This window comes from Trematomus bernacchii, unplaced genomic scaffold, assembly GCF_902827165.1.
Source record: "Trematomus bernacchii unplaced genomic scaffold, fTreBer1.1, whole genome shotgun sequence".
Taxonomy (NCBI): domain Eukaryota; kingdom Metazoa; phylum Chordata; class Actinopteri; order Perciformes; family Nototheniidae; genus Trematomus; species Trematomus bernacchii.
Window position 1 is genome coordinate 401,387 of NW_022987515.1, and position 23,614 is coordinate 425,000.

At 41.2% G+C, this 23,614-nt stretch overlaps 1 protein-coding gene across 1 annotated transcript in view; it reads left to right on the top strand.

Moving 5' to 3' along the window:
• Window positions 1-23,614, top strand: part of LOC117471179 (A disintegrin and metalloproteinase with thrombospondin motifs 2-like) — a 104,852-nt gene that overhangs the window by 53,324 nt on the left and 27,914 nt on the right. The window contains exon 4 of the mRNA XM_034116004.1: window positions 19,737-19,942. Coding sequence (XP_033971895.1) covers window positions 19,737-19,942 — 206 coding nt within the window. The remainder of the gene's footprint in view (window positions 1-19,736; window positions 19,943-23,614) is intronic.

Here is a 23,614-nt window from a genome sequence, read left to right on the forward strand (position 1 = left end):
ATGGCTATAATACTAGCCAAGAGCATAAAGGACAGACTTGTTTATGGCTCAGACACTAGGTTAAAAATGAGTAGTACAGGTGTAAGGTGTTTATTGTATAGTGGGTCAATGTTGTTGTTTGTTATAATGACAGCTTGAACTTTCAATGCCCATCAATGAACTGGTGTTTGAAATAAGCTTAGATATATATACACATGTACGTTGGACAATGCTTCTGCAATTTTTTCCCAAACCTGTCCCTTGTAAATAAACAAACAAACACATCGCTTATTTTGAATCTGATCAAAAACTCTAAGATCACTATACAGTACATCAGAGGAGGGGGGAGGGAAGAAGAAACAATCCAATAATCTTCATCTTCTTTGCTCCCACTGAGATGCCTTAGACGTCGTGTAGCATTAGTCTGATGTGTTCAGATTTAGCTCAAATAAAAGTAGAGTATGGCTGTAGAGATCAGAGGATGGGGAGAGCGAGGAGAAAACAAGGCCATCTTAGAGATTAGCAGGAGATGAAAATACATATATGTCATTCTGTTGACTGCACTCAATGACCCGGAGTGACTGTCAAATCTAGATGGGTCATGTTGGGATTGTCCGTACGCGGTTGTTCCCGGACCTCTAATGGTTTGGGCTTGTATGGAGAAATGAAAACAACATATTATTATGTTATTTCTCCGATGCTACAATAATCTAATGATACTTAGATACTCTAATGATACTTTCTAATTGTGTTTTCTTCTCCTCGCTGGCTCTGTTCGCACACTGTATGGTGTGGCTGCATCAACATGTATTAGTAACACTCGGCTGGTTGGGAGGCCTTTCATGCATAATTGGATACTTTAATTAATTGGAATTTAATAAAATGCATAACAGTTTCATTTTACAATCTGTACTATAGCAAATCATCCTTATTATAAATGCAAAATTAAGTAATAGATCACTTCGAAGTGTCAGTTTCAATAAATATGTACAATAGGTGTGAACATGTGCCACCTCATACATAAACAAATATGAGTCGCTATCCCACATGTTTCTACATAATTAATCTGCTTTGTTATATATGCTTTCGATTGAATTTAATTACTGCTTTGACTTCAGTTTCCTCCAAATAAAAAAGTCCAAAATGTTTAAACTTGGTGGATGGTTGGGTTTCAAAGTGCAGGACTTTGACAAGGGGTCAACAGTTAAAGTTTATTTTATTGTGTCCTGTGTGTTTACTTTGTTACCAAGACAACTATGTTTAAATGCCATTTTCTTAATGTCTTCCATTTTTGTAAAGCACTTTGAATTGCCTTGTGTTGAAAGGTGCTATATAAATAAACTTGCCTTGCCTATGTTATCCTGAGTTCTGTAACATTTCTAGCCATTAAGACATCAATCTAAAAAAGAATTTAGAGGTTGAGTGTTAATTTAAAAAAATACCGTCCACAGAAAAGAAAATGTTCTTCAGGAACAAAGAGAAAAGGTGTACAAAGAAAACGTTTGTAGTCGAGGATTTGAGTTATGCTTAAGTTAAGATATAATGGTTTCTGTGCTATGTTGTTAAAAAGCGTGACCTGTCTGGCATTACATTAAACAAATCATATTTGATTATGCAAGTTTTGGTAAAGCTGATATTCCCACATCAGACGCTACATAAATCAGATCAGGGTTGATTTGAAATGTTAGTTTTGTACCGCTGGAACAGGGCTCGTCAGTTTTAGAGTATTCACTTTGTTACGCCGTGGGATGATCTGCATCTGACAAGTGTGTGATAGATATAATTAAGCCACTGGTTTACACAGTCAGTTGAAAGTAACTGTGAAAGCCCTTTGCTTTTATGTAATGTGTCCTCCGCAGCTGTGGTCAGAATCACGCTGAGACAATTAAAGGCGGCACGCTGGCATGGCTTCACTGCTCTGTGTGTGTGTGTGTGTGTGTGTGTGTGTGTGTGTGTGTGTGTGTGTGTGTGTGTGTGTGTGCGTGTGTGCGTGTGCGCGTGTGCGTGTGCGCGTGTGCGCGTGCGTGCGTGCGTGCTCTACCTCTGCACTCTACCTCTGCTGCCATATGTGTCCCGTAGCGATGAGAGGGAGATAGATCATCCTCCACAGCAGATGTGCTGACAACGGAGAAAAGTTAGTTCACTTCCCTGGCATATTACCCACGCTCCCCCTGTGATCCTGCTCTTACTCCAGACTTCCTACCATCGCTCAGAACAGGGAGGTATCTGAAAAGATTCCCAATCAAGCTGACAAACCCTGGTGTTCTGGCATGTGATCATCTGTGTGTGTGTTCAAGTTTTTCCCTGCTCCTACACAGAAGCAAAGCCTTCCCTTGCTTCCTTATTTTTACCTCTATTCCTCATTTTTCTGCCCTCCCCCACTCTTTGAACTATCCGTCCTTCTCTTAAATGTTTCTTTTAAGTCCTTCTTCTCTTTATTCACTTCCTTACTCCTTAAAAGGTAACTTAATGCCAGGTTTAATCGCAGAGTTCTACTGCCTTCTCTGGTTAAAAGTGTGTTTCATCTTTAACCAACATTACCGCTGGGTGTAGTTTGGTGTGGTGTGTTTGAACTGTACTCGGTTGCACCTGTAACTACTTTAAAAAGTTTGTGAACACTCCCTCTTACATCACTGCAGTGAGAATTCAAACCACTGGATGTAAGCAAAATAACCAATTTTGGGGATTACTCTCTTTACTAAGACAAACTTAGCTCATCATTTTACATTTTACTGTAGGAGACAAACTCTCCCCCACTCCACCCTTCTGCCAGTTAGTTTACGTATTCATATGTCAGCGGATTAGATCTGTGTGGGGGAGGTAGATCTCAGGGTTAACTTTGCCTTGTAATTTAGGGGGGGAGGAGTACCAGGGAACCTCATTGATTTCTCACAGATGCACTTGATACAGTCAAAACCTGTCACCATGAACACATTGACTTGGAATTAAAAGCAATACAAATATAACATCACTCATATTTTTATCAGTTATTTTTACTCAATTTAAATCTGATGGACTTCTACTTAGTCTTGTTTCACCCAGCTCTGGCAGTCCTGCAGTCATTGCAGTATGTTTAATCTTGAAACTGGTCAGATATATGGTCAAATGTAGCAGACGTGAATCTCCTAAATGCAACACATCCCCTCCTCTGGTTTAGAAACTAAATTAAACAGTTGGAGACATGGAGTTCAAACTGGTGTTAATGCATTGAAAGGCTATTGCTGAAATAAATACAAACCATACAGAGTGTTAAAAACAGGGTTTGATTTTCATTTACACTTTAATCTTCTCCTTCCTGATTTTTTTCTGGCCTCCTCGCTGTAATGAATTGAGCCAGGTTTGAGATCACAGCGTGTCTGACAAAGAATGAGTCACATACAGTAGAGCACGGGCCAAGTTCAGTTCTGGCTCCTGTGTCTTCCACGTTTCCTCCCACTGAGTCTATGCATTTGAATTCTTGTATCACTTTGGTATCACTACAGCATAGTAGATTTTGTTTACTTTCTAAACTCAACTGGTAGGTAACATTTCAATTCTTGGTTGATAAAGTGTGATAACTCAGTATATCTGGGATGTATTAAGTAAATACAAATATTGAGACAGAAGGAGGAAGGTGGATGCGCAGAGGACAGATAACGAGAGATGGGGAAATGAAAGACAAGTTGCCTTCTGGTCAAACTCCTTGTCACTCCAATTCAAACCTCAGAGGCTCATGTTCATGGCAGGAATATATGTAATTGATCTGCTTTATAAAAAGAAAAACACAGTAAACAATTAAAGTCTTCTTAAGATAACTGCTGTGAACACTGTTAAATGTTTCACCAACAAAGCTGTCATCAGGGCCTTTCAGAAAGAAAAAAAAGAATCTGCCACAAGGAGCTGTTTTCAGCTAAGAAACAGGAATACAGCTTTGGTGAAAGCAGCCACACTGTCACAACCTCTCTACAGTATGTGGGTTATTTTTACTCTGAAGGCAGATAAACACAGCAATTAATAACGTTTAGCTGAGTTGTTAAAACACTGGGCCTGCTAAACCCTGCTAATTAAGTCCAGAGAGGTAGGAAAAAAAAGATTCACTTTGGTAAAAATAAGTCAGTTTCTATTTAGTGGAGCATTTATATTCTGCTTTAAGCACAGTTTTGATGATTTGCTCACTAAATTCCTCTTCTGTATTGACAAACCCACACAGTCTATACATTAGGATATATTGTTGTGTGTAATTTATGTTTATGTGTGGTGCTCTTTCAAACAGTTACTCCATGATGTTAGCCAGCTTATTTATTTCCCTAAGCAGAATTTAGCTGGAGCTCAAGAAAAACACACACAGAGGAAGACATGGTGGTGGTGTCTTCCTGTGACAAGCGTGTTGCTCTCTCTGTCTGGGTAGTCAGGGCTGAGATTGCCAATAAATAGTGGCCAGTGGCCTTCAGCATCACCAGCGGGGAGAGATTTGTGTCCTCGTGCTGATTGGTCCAGGCCTGAGGAAGAGAACAAACCATCTCGTTAATCAGGGAACACTGTGGGGACACGGTGTGTGTATGTTTCTGTGCCACTCGCACTCGGTGCCGGTGGCACATTGTAAAAATACTGCGTGTGTGTGTTTGGTGAGACAGAGAAAGTGAGTTGTTGTGTGAGTGCAATATTATGTCAGGCGATTGAGACGGCAGCGGTGCAGAGCTGAGCCGATGGGTGACAGATGACTGGGTGCTAAAGGCCTCTGGAGCAGCCATGACTCACACACATGTGTGCACACACTCCTGGCTGCCAAAGCTGTCACATTACTGTCATACCTGTGCTTACATTCCTCCTAGCACCAATTTTCACCTTCAGAGCTGCCAAATAAAGTCCATTGCGATGTTGAGTTTGATTATCATCACTCTGTCGATCACGTTACAGGCGTTTATTAAGCTGCTGAATGTTCAGCTTTTTAAAAGAAACTGAAGTTTTCCTTGATAAAGACAGCTTTTCTATGCAGTTTATAACTTAAATAAATATTTCCTTCATTTTGGCATCCTTTGTTAACATTTGATGCATGCTAGAAAATACATTTTTCTCCACGAATTCAAGGTACACAAGGTGAGTAATTAATATACAAATGATCATAGTGGGGGTAAATCATTCCAAAAACGTTTTAAGCTGTTTAATTTCTTTTTGAAACACCTGAGTTTGCTTTCATGCTCCTGTGTGCCTGTCTGTGTCAAACTGCCAGGTTTAGGAGCTTACAAGCTGCAGGTGTGAGTGTATACTGTACCTCAGGGTGCTACAAAGCAAATGTTTGGTTCTGCTTTAAATCAAAAGCAATAAAATGCAGCAAATTAAGATTGCTGCATTCAGCCATACAGTAGCATGTGAGGTTTAGTGTTGTGCTAACATATGGAGAACAACATTGCTTTGGAATTCAGAGTGAGATGATGAATAAACACTGGATCATGGGATTTACATATCATAAACTGGTTTCTCGCTCTCCACTCTAATCTCATATTAGCTCACAAGGATACACAGAAATATATTTGGTACGTGCAAATGCTTAAGAAGAAATAGGCACTGTTTTTAAGTATATTCCAATATGAGTGCATTTCCAGTAATCTAAATTGCAGTATGATGACCCTAATTCCTTAAAACAGCAACCAAGAATGGAAAATCCCACAGTACATTTATCATCTCAGAAGAGAATAATGTGTTTCCTTCTTTTTGAACCAAGACCTTGTGTAAGGATTCATACAATTATACCCTTGTCAACTCTAGACCACTGTCTGACAACACAATACAAATAAATGGTCTCCTAAATATGGCTAATGGAGTAGACCGCCTATTAAGCAGCTCAATAATATTATCGGAAAAAAAACAATGCAACAGAAACAGAGATATCTTCTTTTTCTATTCCACTCAGTCTTCTTTCTTGTCAAAACACGGCACCTACATTACCCACAGTGCAACTCTAGAGCCGACAGTTTGATCGGATATCCGGGTGTGCTATTCTTGTAGCCGCTACTGAGCCTCAAGCCGATAGCCCCAAGCACGGATAAGGCATGAGCTTCAGAGATCGCGAAAACTCCCTTCTTCTATAAATGAACACCCAAAGATGTATTTTTTCATTTTTGAACTGGTAGTCTTCAGGCCAAACCAACACGGACATACAGTACATCACTTGTGGTACATCTTCATTCTATTTCAATTTCTATTGTGTTAAAGGAACACAAAGGTTTTATAAAAATGTGTTCGCAGTAGTGCTCCAGACAACGGTAAACCAACTTTGAGGGGTAACATTATTTAATTTACCCTTTTAAAATATAGTTTCTACACATCGAGTACACTCTTCAGGTAAACTGTAGTACCTGATCAATGCAGGAGACGTCTGGATGATCCATATTTCAGAGATGAACTAAAAGATTCATTGCTGTACTGTTGCATTAAAGAGTAGTCTTTTGTTGCTGTTATTACACACAAAAAAACACAAAACCATCCTGAACACAAGAATAATAATTGATCACAATGGCCTTATGATGCATTTTAATATAGCATGACTTCTATATTAAATGAATGGTTGAATTATTCATTTTTCATATATTTTCTATCTCCTGTCTTTTTATATCACACAACCACACTCATTCCACTCCTTGCCTCTTCCTTTCCTTCCCTCAGCTCCATCACCTGGCAGCCCTGGAGCTAGCCCCGGGGCTGCCAGGTGTGTGAGTGTGTGTGTGTGTGTCGGTGCATGTGTGCTGGCAAATATGTGTGTGTGTGTTGAAAGCACTACGTGATTGCCTAGTCATTTTTGCAGTGTATCCAGCTCTTACTTTAAAGTATTTAGGCTCTTGTGTCCAAATGTATCGGCATCTAAATTGGACAGTCCTCTCTCTGTCTGGTAATTAGTTTGTGTTTCATTGAACATTTGAATGGTTTCCACTGCTCTATACTTCTTCCTTTCTTTCTCAAACTACAGTTTTACCATCTTCTGTGTGTAGACGGTGTAGACCCAATATCAGGTCAAATGAAATGACTTGATTTTCAAAGGTCTGTAGTACTTGTTAAACTTAAATCCCAATGACATCTTGGCAATAGATATATCTACTCTTCTGTCATGAGAATGTTGGGACATAGAAAGTGGGATAAAGGACAGAAGAGATTAAGAAATCGTGCTTCTCAGATAAAGTATAGTGGAGGTGGAACAAGATCAACAGCAACTCACCATTGTAGGGATTTCACTTCATACAGTTTCTTTATAAATGTACTGTTCTCTTGCTCTCTATCTATAAGCGTATGCATTTACAGTACATCAACCTGTTGGCTCGCTTGGCGTCTTTACTGTCATCCATACATTTTGGATCAATATCAATTCCTTAATAAATATACTTTACTGAAACTGTTAACAAAATATACCTTACCTCTGACACAAAAAAAACAGTATTGTGGCGGTCACTGTGAAAATCATTTTAACCCCATCTATATTCCCTGTCTGACATATTGAGCAACAATCGACGGGGTCAGAGCCAGAGATGGGAAAGGTGATGTGCTGTGTTTAAACTAATGAAATATTAATAGAGTTGGCCAATTAAAATAGGGGCAGCCAGAGTGTCCCAGGAATCCAGAACAGACATTAGCACAGCGCTAATAAGATGATTTCCATCCGCCATAGCCATACGATGCAGGTAACGACAGCCAGGGCCAGAGAGACCACAGAGAGGTGGGGGGGGCGGCACATTGGGGGATCATAGAACTCTGTTTTGATGGGTGGGGGAGGGCTAGGTGATGAGAGATGTCTTGGGACGACCAAAAAGATGGACAAAACCAGGATGATGAAGTGTTTTTTGCATGGATTGTGAACTATTTTATGTGTAATAATGAGTGATAACAGATTGGGGAACATTGCCTCTTTTCAATTCCTGAACCGTGTGTGTAGTGATTACTCTGAACCTGCATAACAATCTAACAAAACACTGATTACCTTTCCAATTCCTCTCTCTGATTCTCGTCTTTTCTTACCTCGCCCTTCTTGTCTCAATGCAGTTCAATGCAATTCATCAGGCAAATGGACATTTTGTTGTTTTGTGGCCACATGTTGTACACACACGCAGAAGAGCACAGGCACACAACATAAATACACTCGCCAAACAACAAGAGCAGTTGATATACTGTCCAGTCATAAAGGCAGAAAAAGTAAGGGTTTTGTATAGTACATGTTTTATTTATTTATTATAAAAGGGTGATTATTTAGGATTGCTCTCCATTTACCATGAGTGCTGCTGTCATTTGCTGACTAATCTTTACTAAAGGACACACAGCTCATCAAATCACTCTCTCTTTCTCCCCGCAGCCTCCCTTTCTCTCCTCTTTCATTGCGTCACCCTGCTATTCTTAGCAGGGTGACGCAAAGTTCTCCATTACAACCCAATGGATACTGATGACTACTCATGCTTTTGGTTGGCCCCAGTGTGTGTGTTTGTGTGTTGTGTCTAGTTATAAGCTAGCTTAAGCCAGTTGCATCTCCCATGCCTCATGCGTGGCTTAACTGAGCGATTGCCCGTCTGTGTGGGTGTTTCTGTATATTTTTAAGTATGCATTTGTGTGTGTGTGTGGGTGTGTGTGTGTTGCTTATTCACTTTAATCATTTTTAATTTGTGCATATTATACATGCACCTTCCATAGCCACTTATCTTCTTTTCTCTCTCACACACACAGACAGAAACACACACTCTGAAGCAAGCTGACAATGGATCCATCACCATAATTTAACCTTTAACATCTTCACTGCTATGTTATTGAATATTATTTAATTTACCTGTGTAATGCCTTGTCAGTATTAATTTTGGAGTGATTCACAGAGTAATATGCCAGTGACAGGCAGAACAAATACTTGGCTTACACATGAGTTGGCGCACTTCCTTACGTGTACACACACATGTCAACACACACACACACACGCACGCACGCACGCACGCATGCACGCACGGACAGTGGTATTCACAGAGTAATCAGCGCTGCAGCTATTATTAATGAGAGAGAACCGAGTCATTAATATTTAAGCAGTGTCACTGAGGCCAACGCAATGAGTGTGTGTGTGGCCTGTTTGTGTGTATGTGTGTCCACATATAGAAGAGGGGCAGAGGGACTATAAGGCAATTTCCTCAGGCAGTGTAGTGAGACCTACTCCATTACAATAGGATAGACGGAGATGAAGACATATTACTCCCTTAAACAGAGAGGTGGAGACGGACAAAAACAGGAATATTTGATTTTCTTCCTTGTCCTCTAGTCCCCGTCCTCTCCTATGCTCATATCTTTTCTCCGGTAGTGGCTTCTGCTTTGTGGAGGATGGAGAGACTCGAATGGGAAACAGCAGATATCTCATTACATCACACTGGATAGGATGGGCCTGGGAGCTTCCTTCCTTCCTTCCTTCCTTCCTGTGTGTGTGTGTGTGTGTGTGTGTGTGTGTGTGTGTGTGTGTGTGTGTGTGTGTGTGTGTGTGTGTGTGTGTGTGTGTGTGTGTGTGTGTGTGTGTGTGTGTGTGTGTGTGTGTGTGTGTGTGTGTGTGTGTGTGTGTGTGTGTGTGTGTGTGTGTGTGTGTGTGTGTGTGTGTGTGTTTCTAAATGAACACTGTTGGGGATTGTGACTCTTTGGTCTGTGTCTAGTCCTCCACACGCTCTGCTGACAACACACAGACACACTCACGCTCAAAAGTGCTCACACACATTCACATACACACTTTTTCTCACAGCCACAGACCAACATGATGGGGTCTAAGGGTGAGGGTTAGAGAAAGACTTAGCATAAACACTGTAAATAATGACATAAGCACTCTTTCTGTCACTCTCCCTCCCTCTCGTCCCTATAGCCTCTCTCTGTGTCTAGGATTAGTGGGTATTACTTGCTCTGCAGAGCGAGGAGAATGAGACAGGTCTTACTGCCAGATCCTGGATTGGGAGAGGAAAATATTCCATTATAATAACCTCTCTTTATTAAATCGAGCTGGAGGAAATACAGCAGCCTGTTTCACCCCTAGCCAACAGTTGTCCTCAGATTATGCCAGGTTTCTCTGATTGTTAACATATTGACTGAAAGGTTATTAGTTAATGACGAATCCTGTAATATGGAGGGGATTATTGCTATGAATGGGATTAGTTGAAATACGATTTTCATCTCAACTAAAAGCAGAATATAGTTTAAAAATAAAGACTGTGTCATTTTCAAAATGAATCAACGTTTGTCTCCCCCACAATTCTCCAAGGATCCACATGATCCTTTTCTGTCTTGCATGCAGTTTAAGTTGTTGGGAAACTTTGGGAATGCTGTAGGTCACGGCATCATTACTGCTGTTGAAGTTAAACTGAAGGGAGTGTTTTTTTATTCATTAGACTGTACATGCAGTTCAATATTGTGGACGCTATAACACCTTTATATAACATTCACCTTGTTGCTTCATAATGCGATTCTCCCATGCTACAGTGGATTAAGCCACAAGTTTCTTATATACTTCCCCAGTGTAAATGCACTTTTAACATGTTTACTTTCAAAACTTCTACAGTGTTTTCTTTTTTTCATTTCCCCACTACTAATCTTGTTTAGATGTGATGTTTTTTCAGTTAATTCTTGAGATATTTCGATTGCATGTCTAAAAAAAAAGCTCTGTTTCACAAGACTTTAAGTTTATGAATGTGGTATAAATACATTAACTTCACATGTCAGTTACTTAATATTGTCTTTGTCAGTGGTCCCAAAGAAAATGACTATAGTCCAGCAGAGAAAATGTTTCTTAAGCTGAGATCAGTTTTCATGTGGCCATGCAGTAATGACAATTTTCTCAGCTGTCTCCGCATCAAACTTATCAGTGATAGTGCTGTGAAGGGAACACAATAGATGACACATTGAGCATTTTAAATTCATGTAGTCACATTTTGAAATCAGTTTCGGCTCAACTCAATGCATGCAGAGAGAGAAGAAATGGCTCTTTGGTAAAGTTTTAAAAACTTTGTCATGATCCCATCAAAGAGCCCCAGTGGTTGTGCCCTTATTGGCCATCTGCCTGTGTGTGGACTCGGAGTGATTTGATTACCTGGGAGCTTCATTAGGATACAGAGAGGGGGAGGCCGCGCTGGAAGCTCCCCTATCCTCCCCTATCCTCCCCACTCAAGTATAGAGTTACATTTCCACGGAAGAGGCAGCATTGATTAGCCATATGCCTGGGAGGTGGGGGGTCTGCAGCCTCAACCTGTGCCATCACGATTGCCTCAGGGGGACTGCGAGCTGGGGAAGTTGGATATGCAGAGAAGTAATGTGTATGGGATACTTTCCCCCAGTGCATCTTTGCATTAAGATCATATCTCTCCTGGTTACCAACAGAGCAGTGATCTGGACTATGAATGTCAATCAACATCATGCACACAGATAGACCTGCACATTTCTTCCATGTCAAGAACACACATGCCCTACTGGCGATTGCCAAGGGCCAAAGGATGAACGTGTTTGTGTGGTCTCTCCAGCAGGTTTAGAAGCAGTCTTTCAGCATCACTTTAAACGTATTCTTATCCTGTTTTTCTCCCCGACTTTTCGCATTGGCTTCCCTCTGGGTGTTGCTGTCCAATAGAGCTGCATTGAGATGTGATCTTTACATGCATATACCTCAGCTCAGTCATCATGATCCTCTGTTGAAGAGCGCTCGCTGATTATGGTTTTGATTACATTTGATCAGCCTCTCTGTCAGCGCTGCTCCCTGTACGGAGCCGGCTTTGTAAGAATGATGAATGGCTCTTTTAATTGTTTATAATTGATAACTGCTTTGAAAGACTTTGTTATGAAACACTGCCAATTTAGTAACACCGATACACTGTAGTGCCTTATTAATTCTCTCCCGTCTGGCTCGAGCACTGTGCAATTGAAAATAATTCCGTCTGAATGTTTGTGGGCCGACAGGCAGTAATAACTCTTTGTAAACACCAAAAGAGTATTTCATATTTGACTCTCCGTGTTAAAGTCTTTGTACTCCACGCCTTAATTGTTGGATTTACTACTCTGCTTATGTAGCTGGGTAAGATGTGGTCTGTCACTATGTTACAGCCTGCCTTGTATGTGTATCCTTATCATTTATGATGAGGTGATATTGGATGATAAATCTTCATCCCCCCGCCCTTTGGCAGGCATGCTGAAGCCTGGCTCTACTGGGGAGATTCTTGCTGAGAACATTTGCATACATATTGTCTCACACCTTTAGATAGACTTTCTCTTATCCACTCTAACTTCATATCTACCCTTTCAAGAGGTGCATTTAATAAATAAGGAGGAAATGAAGGAAGCAGGAAAGGAGAGGAATGTAACAAGAGAGGGATATAAGGGGAACTTGTTGGTGGTCGTTGGTCGGCCGGTTTATAGTGACACCTGTAAACTGTTTGGTCATTTAGTGTTCATGTAGGCCATTCAAAAAGGTGAGCTGTTGTTTATTTGTTTGACATGCCTGGCGTGTAGGTCTAGTTTTTATTGGTCCACCTGCGGTCGTCTTGTTAAATCATCCAGGTGTTGACACAACACATTGACTACTAATAATAAGTAAGGCAGATGTGTTAGTTGTAGATAAACTCAAAAAGAAGGGTGACTAAAGTGCCGAATGCATTAGACATGTTGACACACCTTATTCAACACTTTCCCCTGCAGGTTGGCAGTTTGAAACATTAACACCAATGCACTGCCATTTGCACTCTGTCCAAGTTTATTTTAGCATGTGTGAGTCCTGTTTATAGTGTGTGTTAATAGTCTTTTAGATTTTGTGTTGGCTGCTATAGAAAACATTTACAAGCCAGCTGACTTCACACGCTGCTTAATGGTCCCAATAAAATAAAAATACTGCCCTCTTATTTAATTATGTTAATAGAATCTAAAAACATTACTCAGTGCCGCATTATAGCTCAGTTTGTAGAGCTGGCTGACCATGTGAAAGAAAAAAAATGACTCGATGGTATAACCGCAATAGCTTCCGGGTTTTAGAAACTGTTTGTGATTGTGACACAAGCTTTTAGTATTTGGCCTGCTGTCTTGAGAACTTTATACTGTAACTGTAATATAAACTAAACCTACTGGCTAATTATGTATACATATCGTCTATCTCTGCTCATGGCTTTTTTTCTTTTATCTTGTAGGCCCTATGTTTATCCTTGTCCACTTTTCTCTTCTTCTGCCCCCCCTCCTCCTCTCCTTCATCTCCACTCCTTCTCTATCCCTTCAGTGCTCAGGTTGACAGATGTTTGGCTCGCCGGCCTGTCATAATAACTGTGGTGCTGTGTGTCTCTGGTGGCCGGCGTTAGCTTTTCTATGAGTATTTCACAGCCAGGACAGGACATTTCCTGGGGCTATGGGTGACGGGAGAAGAAATGAGGAAAACAAGCAGGGATGACAGGAGAAACAGAAATATTTGTGGATTTGATTACGCTTGTTCCTCTATGTAAGATATCGATGTACAGATTTTGTAATCTTAGTTAAGGAAAAGCGAGAGTGAAGATTCCCCTCAGCACACAGGTAAAGCTAGAAACTACAGTTGAGCATTTTGCAGAGCCATACGTCGATACATAATGGTGGATACAATTGAGTGAAAAACCCTTCAAAGTCTTTTGAAGTGCCCTAACATTATCATAAAAAAACAGCGATCATGTTTTAGTTGTAGAAGCAAATATTGTGATTGCTGAACATTTTACAGGTACGTTTAAGATAAACATTTCCTCTTTACATGAATGAAAACATAATCCCGGCAGCATCACTTTTCCTTCAAATATATGAGTTGAATATGAACATCAATATTAGGAGATGGGGGGCGATATATTTGAGATCAGAGGCTGAGGTAAAGGCAGAGAGGGGTTGCAGGTTTGGGGAGAGAGGTGGCAAGGGGGCCACAAACCCTTCAAGCTCGCAGTAAGCTGTCTCTGCTGAGATGTATAGGTTCTCTGTGAGCCGGACCTTGCACCTTACTGTCAGCCTCTCCCTCTTTATGTTCCTGTTGATGCACACACCGTTTCCCACTAAGATTGATCCATAGTTTTCTTAAAGTATAGGCAGTGGAGCTTGATATGACAGCAGTAAGAGATGTGGATGAAGACTGTCTTGTCTGCATACGCTGTAGTCTGCATACTGGTGCTGTTACGTATTTATCTTCGCTGCCCTGTCTTGGCTGGAGGTGTTTTCGTGCTTTTTTGATTTCATAAGAGACCTTTAAAAATGCCTGACAGACAGACACAGGCCGACAGGCGCTCAGACGGGTCAGTTTCAGACCTGCAGTAAGCCCTTTATCAGCCTGGCTTTGCTGTCTTATTGGACACTAAGGCTCTCCAGTTTACATCGAGCACCGAAAATCCAACCGCAGGAAGAAGAGAGAGAGTTTGGGGATATGATTGATCTTTGCCAACAATATTGCCTCCGTGGACTGTGATGATTGGATTGCTGTGTTTTTGAGATGTGTTTGCGATGTTTACATGGGCTGATTTTCTTGATGTAATTATTGATATGAAGACACAAGGCTCCTCGCAGCTTGTGAGAAACATCACCGCTCAATTTAGGCTCATGTGAGATCATGAGTGTGAATTCTGTCAGCTTCAAACCCCTATAGAGCTGATTTCATTTGTCGGCTTTGCATATTGTATGTATGTAGGTACATCTGCATAGACTTTATGAAGAAATGGCTCAGCTAATGAAACTGTAGCACAGCACCACATGGGGGGGGGGCATCAGTGTGTACCTCCCCAGCAGCCCTGCGTGTTTCTGACAGACAGACAGTTATGTAAGAGGACAGAGCTAAAGGTTGCCTTGTCTCCTGAACCACCAGAAATCCACACAGACACACCGAGCGGCAGTGAGGATAGGTGGCCCTCTCGCCTGCTGATTATAAAGACTGTCATGCAATATTAAAAATGGTCCTCTACTCCACTTCAGGTAGCACAGAGATATATATTGCATTACCCTAAGTAATATTTGGACAACTCACATCCAACACTCGACCACCTTAAATCATCATCAGCGCTATAGGAACCACTGTAAAAGATAAACAACCCTAACCCAAAGCAGTTATTAATAAATGGGCAAAGTTCAGTGCTTGATGTATGAATAATTATTATGGTCTTCAGGGAGCTGTCCATGTAAAATTAGATTACTGATTGCCAATCTAAATAATTAACAGCTGTATGATTATAGGAAGCATAGTTCACTGTGTGTTCTCCACTCTGCAGCCTTTACAGCTGTCACATGATGGATTAGAAATAATGAGCATTCAGTATGGGAACACTGTGTGGGACAGCGTAGCATGTTGCTACCTGCCCAGATGCTAGCGAGAGTGTTAACGGCCCGCTGTCCAGGACACTCATCACCATGACAACCCATAAAGCTGTCACCGGGGAGACAAAATGTCCGTGCCCTGAGCTATGTGACCAAGACGTGTCTGTAAGTAAATTAGTTCACATGTCTGGATAACTGTGCCTGGAGGTAGACAGACAGCCTTGAACTCAGGTGAGCACTAATGAGAGCGCTGTCTCCCCTGAGGCCTGCTGCCACTCAGACCTGCTGGAAAAATAACCAAAATATACAATAACACTAAAGAATGTAATCATCACTCCTGAGGGAACACTGTGTGGGCTGACACCCTCAAAGTCACTTAAGTACGCACCGCATTTTCACATTATTAATATTTTACTTTTTCAATATAAGCACCTTTTTCACTGTACATGTAAGAACAAAAAAAAACAATACATTCTCAAATAACACATCTCTACGACAAAGCAAACACTCATTGTTCTAAAAGCCATATGTTCTTTTAGAGTTTCCCCATTCAAATTAAATACATACATAAAGTGCATTTAAGTCACATAATCTTGAATTTAGCAGACCATACCAAACTAATCCACATCATTTACTTGAAAATTGAATGTGCTTAATTTTACGTCCTGCAAGACTTTGAGATTGGGGGTGTGTTTGAAAATAAATAGTCTGTACCAATACAATTTTTGAACATTAAAACATGTAAAAATGTCACAGTAGAGGCACAAAATACAAATATAAACCTGCAAATGTGCATACTGTAATATGTCCTCCTTGAAACAGTTGAGTTATGTGTGTGTGTCTTTACAGTATATGTTTGGGTATTGTTTGGACTAACAATATGATACTGTTCAATTCATTATTGTAATTCCTCTATGTAAATACTCACTGACTTTGATACACTAACCACTACATAGCTCTGTCTCACTTGACAGTTATTTTTGTTGTGTTGGAGGTCCATGAAGCATACACTCTGTAACATGCAGACGCTTCCAAATGCAGAGGTTTGCACACCGCACTCTGGTGCACCCCTACCTTGAGTCCGAACAGAGTGACCATCGTAAGGTCAAAGCGAGTCATTATACAGTAGAGCTGCTGAATGCGGAGCAGAGCGAGGTGCCACACCTGACTGCCAAACAGTCACCTTAGACCAAAGACCGGCTCGATAGTAAGATGTGGCTTGACCTGGATCATCATCACCATTCTCTCTCTCTTTCTCTCCTGTTGAGGTTATAGTCTTTCCTTACTCTCTCCCCACCTGGTATTCAGTGGGTTCCCAGACATTCTTGACATTTTGCAAAGGTTGAAAGACAAAGAACCTTTGTCTCCTAATAAGGCCGTGCTCCACACCCCACCTGAATGCGAATACTGGGAGAGAGAGGGCGGCGGGGGCCTGCATGTGGGGTGGGGTGTTTGTGTGTGATGCTGGAGGTGGAGGGGTGTATACAGGGATGCAGACGGGAGTGTAAACATGCAAATGAAGATGGAGAACAGGTGGGAAAATTAAAGCTTCAGGTTGGAAGACACATGAAGGGTTGTGTGTGTGTGTGTGTGTGTGTGTGTGTGTGTGTGTGTGTGTGTGTGTGTGTGTGTGTGTGTGTGTGTGTGTGTGTGTGTGTGTGTGTGTGTGTGTGTGTGTGTGTGTGTGTGTGTGTGTGTGTGTGTGTGTGTGTGTGTGTGTGTGTGTGTGTGTGTGTGTGTGTGTGTGCAGGTAAGAGGTGTGGGAGGAGGAGGTTTGGGACTGAGCGGAAAGAAAAATGAACACTGTTATGATCAATTCCCTATCTGGGGGTTGAGAGTGATAACAGTTAGGTTTCAGAGGCTAATGTAAGCTACTGCTGTGAGAAACACGGCAGCGCACCCTGGCGCTTTGCCCGCAGTCACACACACACACTCGGATGTTGTACAAGAGAGCGATATCCTCCATCACTGCAGGAGCTTGAAGCAGAACTCAGAACAACCAAGGTCCTTCTGGTCTCTTCTCATCTTGCTCTCTCTCATCCATCACACCCCTCAGGTCTACCTCTCACCTCCCTCACCCCCCTCAATCCCTCTTGCACCTTATTCCTCTGCAGTTCTCTCTGAACAACTTTCTCCAAAACAGCAGAAACTAGGAACGTTTGTTATTCTTTTATAAATGTAAGCAAGGACAGGGCTGTTGAAATGGACAGGTTTAAATAGTTAGAGCTCTCCATCTGGTCAAGCACCTTTCAACCTTTAGTTCAGTCTCTTCTTGTTTCCCAATCTGCCAGTGTCACTTTGAGTTATCTCTACCTTAGACTTCCCACTTACCATACAGCTGTGGCCCCGTGTTATGCAATGTCCCCGCATTGTCTCATCTGCAGTTTTCAAGGCACTGCAATTTCCGAAGGCGCGGAGTTAAATGCGAGAACACAAAAGTATTTTTCTCTGCGGTTTGTCTTAACATTATATAAGCAAAAAAGGTAAAAATATCTGGACCTGTCTTCAAAAGCAGATGGTGCGGTTATGACATCAGGCTCGTTAAAGGCAGCTATAACTAGGAAGAGCCAAAGGTTGTTGTGAAGTGCACTGCCTTAAATCTAGCTGCCCCTACTAACGAGGAGAAACAAATGTGTGTGTCAGAGATGAGCTATTAAACGGAACAAAAGTCCTGCAAAAATCTTTAAATTCTCCTCTCATAGTCTCTTGTCTTTCTCTATATGAATCTCTATCTCCCCCACCCTGTCTTTCTCCTTTTCTCTCGCTCTGTGTTGGTATTCTGTCACTCACTGGGATGTGGGCAGATATGGGATCATATTCAGCCTTCCAGATTCATTCTGCTCGCGACTCAGGAGCCAATATTAGCCACGCGGCCGTTGTTTTACCCATGAGCCCGTTGCCTTGGAAACGTTGCATAAGAGGGAGTGGGAAAGCGGGATGCCCCTTGCTGATTGGGAGACAAGGTGGCAGATATTTTTTCCTCTCCCCTCGTCTTCCCTGTATCTTCCTCTTGGATCTTGTTCTTTTCCCTCCGCTCAACACTTGTTCTATCCGTACGTGTCAAAACCCCGGAGCTCCAGCTGAACCCTCATGACACGTGTTGAATAAACTCACCACCTTCAAAAAAAAGCTCCACAGTCAAAAACAGCATACTCAACTTAGTGATTTATGGTCCAATTAGACATGTTTGTGTACACACAGCACAGACACACACACTTGAACACTCCGTTCAATGCGCTGTGTTGTGTGTCATACTCCGCTGTGGGAGGCCTTGGCTGGATTCAGGGAGGATAGTGCTTCATTGAATTCACAGTGACGACGTGTTCAAGACTGCATGACTTGGCCTTCCATATCTTCCATACAAGCAAGGCAGTGCTGTGTCTGCATACCAGGAGGGTGAGAGAGACAGAGGAATGGAGGGGGAGGACGCAGAGTGAAGAAATGATGGCCTTGGCGCCAGAGACAGGACAGTTTATCTTCTGTATCTTCACTGCCTCCAACTCTTTGCCTGCTTTGAAGAGAAACAAAAAAGACACAGGATGGACTTAGAATTTGAAGTCATTTTAGAGTCAGGAGTTCACTTTACCCAAAAATGTCCAACATACCTGTGTAGGCATGAACAGAGATGTAATTAGTGATCTGAACATATCAGGGCTGCTGAAGGTTGCATATTTTCCAATGGAATAACCTAAAATGTAGTTTCTTGTGTAATTTGCATTTTTTCCAGCATGTAGCAAGCCAAGAAAAGAGCAGGGTGGGCAGCCCCTGCGTGAGGGAGCTGTCTCAATGCGTGTGTTTAGCAAGCACCATCTGCTGCTTTTATTCAGATGGGAGTAGAAATATTTGGTTGATTAAGAGAGGATCCGTGTAGGATAGTTTCACTGTTACCACCGGTTACGAGAGACACACATGCTCGATTTTTCTCAACTGGTGTCTATCTGGAAGACACATCAACATGCAACTGCTCGAATAAGTACACATGTGCATATGGATGTCAATGTGTAACACGCAGCCCACTAAACACACGACAAAAGTGTTGAAGACACCCTAACACTGCAGTGAGAAGCAGACGGGTGGAGACACAAGCTGACAGCAGCCACACAAACAAGACATTTATTTTTGGAAAATTAAAAACAACGCAATATAATACACAACAATATGACCTATGTTTTGTAAATGTCAGTCTATTTATGAGTTGTTTATTTTTTTTAAAAGTGTATGGACAATGTGCCACCATTGCTCCAATTCTATGACTTAGCCTGAGCCTTATTATTGTAAAATAGCATACACTTTTTATAAATGCTACAAGTATTATAGCTACCACAGGTATGTACTGTATATCTAAAAAGGGGCATTATGAATATTCAAGTGTGTTTAAAATGCTGTCATTAAGTGGGTGCAGTCGTTACTTTTCTTTTTTATTGAGATTTTTACACCAATGTGTAATCAATCCTGCAAGCGTACGTACCAATCTTTAATAACTTAAATAACATTTTTTGTTCCCTCTTCAGGTGCTGATCTTGGTGGTTTGATGGACCTGGAGTCTCTGTACCGCGGCGTGGAGCAGAGCATCAACCACACGCGAGCGGGGCGAATGCGCCGGCAGAGCCTGGACCGGGCCTACAACATTGAGGTGCTGCTGGGCGTCGACGACTCTGTGGTGCAGTTTCACGGGAAGGAGCATGTCCAAAAGTACCTGCTCACACTCATGAACATCGTAAGTGTCACAATAACACCAACAAACACACGGAAAGAGAAGTTGATGAATGTAGGCCAATTCAAAATAATGTATCATCTAATAAGGCACCTTTTATTTAAATTGCTGACTTACAAAATGTATCTTAGATCTCAGGTATCACATTACCGGTGTTGGAATGTAACTTTACTAAAAAGTTTGAGGTACTTTGAATTTACTTCAGTATTTCTTTGTTATGCTACTTTGTACTTCCACTCCACTACATCAAAGAGGAAACTATTGTATTGTTTACTCTACTACAATTTCCTGAGAAATGTCCTGCCTTTTTCCAATTAAAATTGAAATTGAAAAAAGTTGACAATTTTGGACACTACAAACATTACGATTTTATAGACAACCTTACATCTATAGCAGTGAAATACGAGATATCCATTAATGCAGCTGTAATTCTAACCAAAAATATCATATCAATTTAATGACACTAACAGGGACATTTTTCGTGCAGAGTGAATACTTTGTCTGATACTACTTCCTTTTCCCCTATACTTTTAAATGCAGCACTTTTAATTGTAGTGGAGTATTTTGACAATATGGTATCAGTAATTTTATTTTACATAATGCCTCTGAATACCTCTTTCATCACTGTGCACATCACACATGCAGCCTGCTTTCAAATATCACAAATAAATGAATCTGCATCTACACCCATAATCCTAAATGCCCAAAAGTGACATTTGTTGTTCTGCTTTAAAAAAATCCAATGGAAAAACTGAGTTTTTAGTCAAATGGGAAGTAAGTCACAGAGAGGTCAAAGAAAGAGGGTTACACACAGACACATAGACAGACTCACACAAACACACACGCACACGCACACACACACACACACACACGCACACACACGCACGCTCACACACCGACTGAAAGAGGATTCAATTCCCTTCCTACATGTTCTCATCCAGCAATCAGCCGCGGGTAATCCTTTCTTCTCTATCTGAATATGATGAGATTTCATTTGTGTGTGTGTGTGTGTGTGTGTGTGTGTGTGTGTGTGTGTGTGTGTGTGTGTGTGTGTGTGTGTGTGTGTGTGTGTGTGTGTGTGTGTGTGTGTGTGTGTGTGTGTGTGTGTGTGTGTGTGTGTGTGTGTGTGTGTGTGTGTGTGTGTGTGTGTGTCTTAGGTGAGCCCTGTGCTCTGAGGGGGCTCCTACATATCATTTCATCAGGCTCTGTGGCATGTCATATTTCATCGAGAGTGTGTTTGTGTGTGTGAGAGCTGCAGAAACAGCAGGCATTATAGCTCCAGGCCACGACAACACTTAGCCAAGCACCCTCCCAGGTGTGTGTATACATGCACGTGTGTGTTGGTGTGACACTGAACACACGGCAGACTTTAATCTTTGCAAATTAAACCTGTGGTGAGAGTGCTGCTTGCAAACGTGTGTACGTGTGTGTGTGTGCGCGCTCCTGTTTGCTTTCGCTTGTATTGCGACCCACTGCGCAAGGAACCAATCGCAGACTGTTAAGCAGGTGCAAGCATACAGCAACACATCCTGCCACACCTCTTTGTCTCAGCTCAGCGCTTGAGAGAAAACAGGAGCCGCTGTGCTCTCTGCCTCCCCTTTTAGATATTTGTTAGACAATATAGAGAAGGGAATACGCAGCCCTGTCGCAGCCCCCCTCTAATCTGTGGGGAAGAGATGGTGAGACAGAGGGAGAAGGAGTATTTTAAACAGCGCTTTTGGAATAAATTACCGACAGCCAGATAAACAGAAATAAATAAATAAAGGCTGCCTCCCACGCGTGGCATCTGGGCGACTTTCTTCTTGAAAGTTTGCTTTGCTCACTTCAGGATGGGTGTGCTTTCTATCCCCTCTCTCTCCCTCTCTCTCCCTCTCTCTCCCTGTCTCTCGCTGAGTCTCTCAGCAACACTGAGTCGCTCCTCACTGAGCTTTTTTCCCATTGTTACTCCTCCCTGACTTGTGTCGTTTATAGCAACAGATCCTCAACGATGTCTAAAACTTTCCAATAATGTGAGTGACAACACAGGTTTAAGGCGAGACATTCAAGGTTAACTTAGAATCATTAATGGTTATGAACAGGACCTGTAAAATCCCATTTGTTATTTCTTTTAATTGTAAAAGTAATTTCTTTCTGATTGTTTTGTAAAATAAAAAATTAACAAGACAAACATATCGCTGATGACGATGACCTAATATTTTATTTATAAGGAAAATGTATGCTAGAGGGGGTAGGACCAGAAAAGTTTTTTTTAAGCTTCTTCTTGCCCCTGTTGAACATGACAGAGACTATTATTTAATTTTTTTTTTGTCTTGTTATTTTTTTGTACTTTGTTATAATTATTATTATGAGTGAGAAAAAACAAGAAAGAAAATGATATATATATATTATTATTATTATTGTTGTATGTTTTGTTTATGTTCAATAAATTGACTAAATATATTTTTTAAAAAGGATAAGGAGAGAGATTAAATATGTTTTCCCTAAAGGTTACTCATATGTAGGCAGTTTATTGTTCTGTTATTGTAATACTGCCTAAATACACAGAAGAAATGATTAAATGTTCTCTCTGAAATAGGGAGAACTTTCCATTTACGGCAGGAAGTCTCCTCACCTCGCCTTCTCCACCAGTTTCCTTAAATTCCTCTGGCTGATTCTCCTCTGTATTTCCAGGCTGAATTGAGAAAGTTTTCTCTGTGCGTGTTTGTGTTTACACTTTCAACACACCTAGAAACTGTGTGAAGCAATCCTCTGTCTTTTGTTGCAGCAGCTGTAACAGTGTTGTACAGCAACCTTCAAAGAATAAATAAAGCGCTTGCATTCTTGTACAAAAGGTTATTCTGAAAAACTAGAATTTATGCATTTTTTCTCTGTCTATTTACAGATATTCTCTTGTGTCTTTATAATTACTCTCTGCATTTTCCTCTTCTACTTATTTTTCTGACTTTATGGAGCTCCGTCTGTCTGTCAGTCTGTTTGAATGACTACCGAAGTGAGCTAGGGGTTCAAGGTGGACTATTTGTGTGTGTATGTGTGTGTGCGTTAGTGTTAAGGGTGTGTGTGTGTGTGTGTTAGGGGAGCGGTAGTGTTGTCTGCAGGACATCAAAGCACTCCCACAGAAAACCACTAATTCCTGTCTGTGAGGTTCAACTGGAGAGTCAAACTGTGTGATGTGTGTGTGTGTTAACGTGTAGGTTGAGTTAGATGTGTGTTAGATGATCTCTGCTTCCCACTCCTTTCCCATGTGTTTCCCTCTCTTCCCCACATTGTATGTTTGTTCAATTTGCTTCAATAGAGGAAAACAGGTCCAAGCACGTGGCTACATTTTTCACTAACCATTTCACTATCAATCAATTACAATATTTCTTTCCATTATCTTTATTAAAATGTTGCAGTCATATAAACCTGACTAACAGTTGGATGACCTGTTGCGTGACTCTTCATCTGATGCCATCATCGTTTGGAAAAAACTGGAATATTGGGCCTCTTTGCTTGATGTGTGGCTCTCTGTTTAGTGTCTTTATAATTAAATGACAAGCGACATGGTCATTGTGTGTGGCATATATTTTGATTTGGACAAGAAGGTCTAAACAAACCAAAAAGCTAACCAACAATTCAAAAGAATTGCCATTGTCACATTTAAAAAAAGAGAGAAAGAATTCAACACAAAAGGGTAAA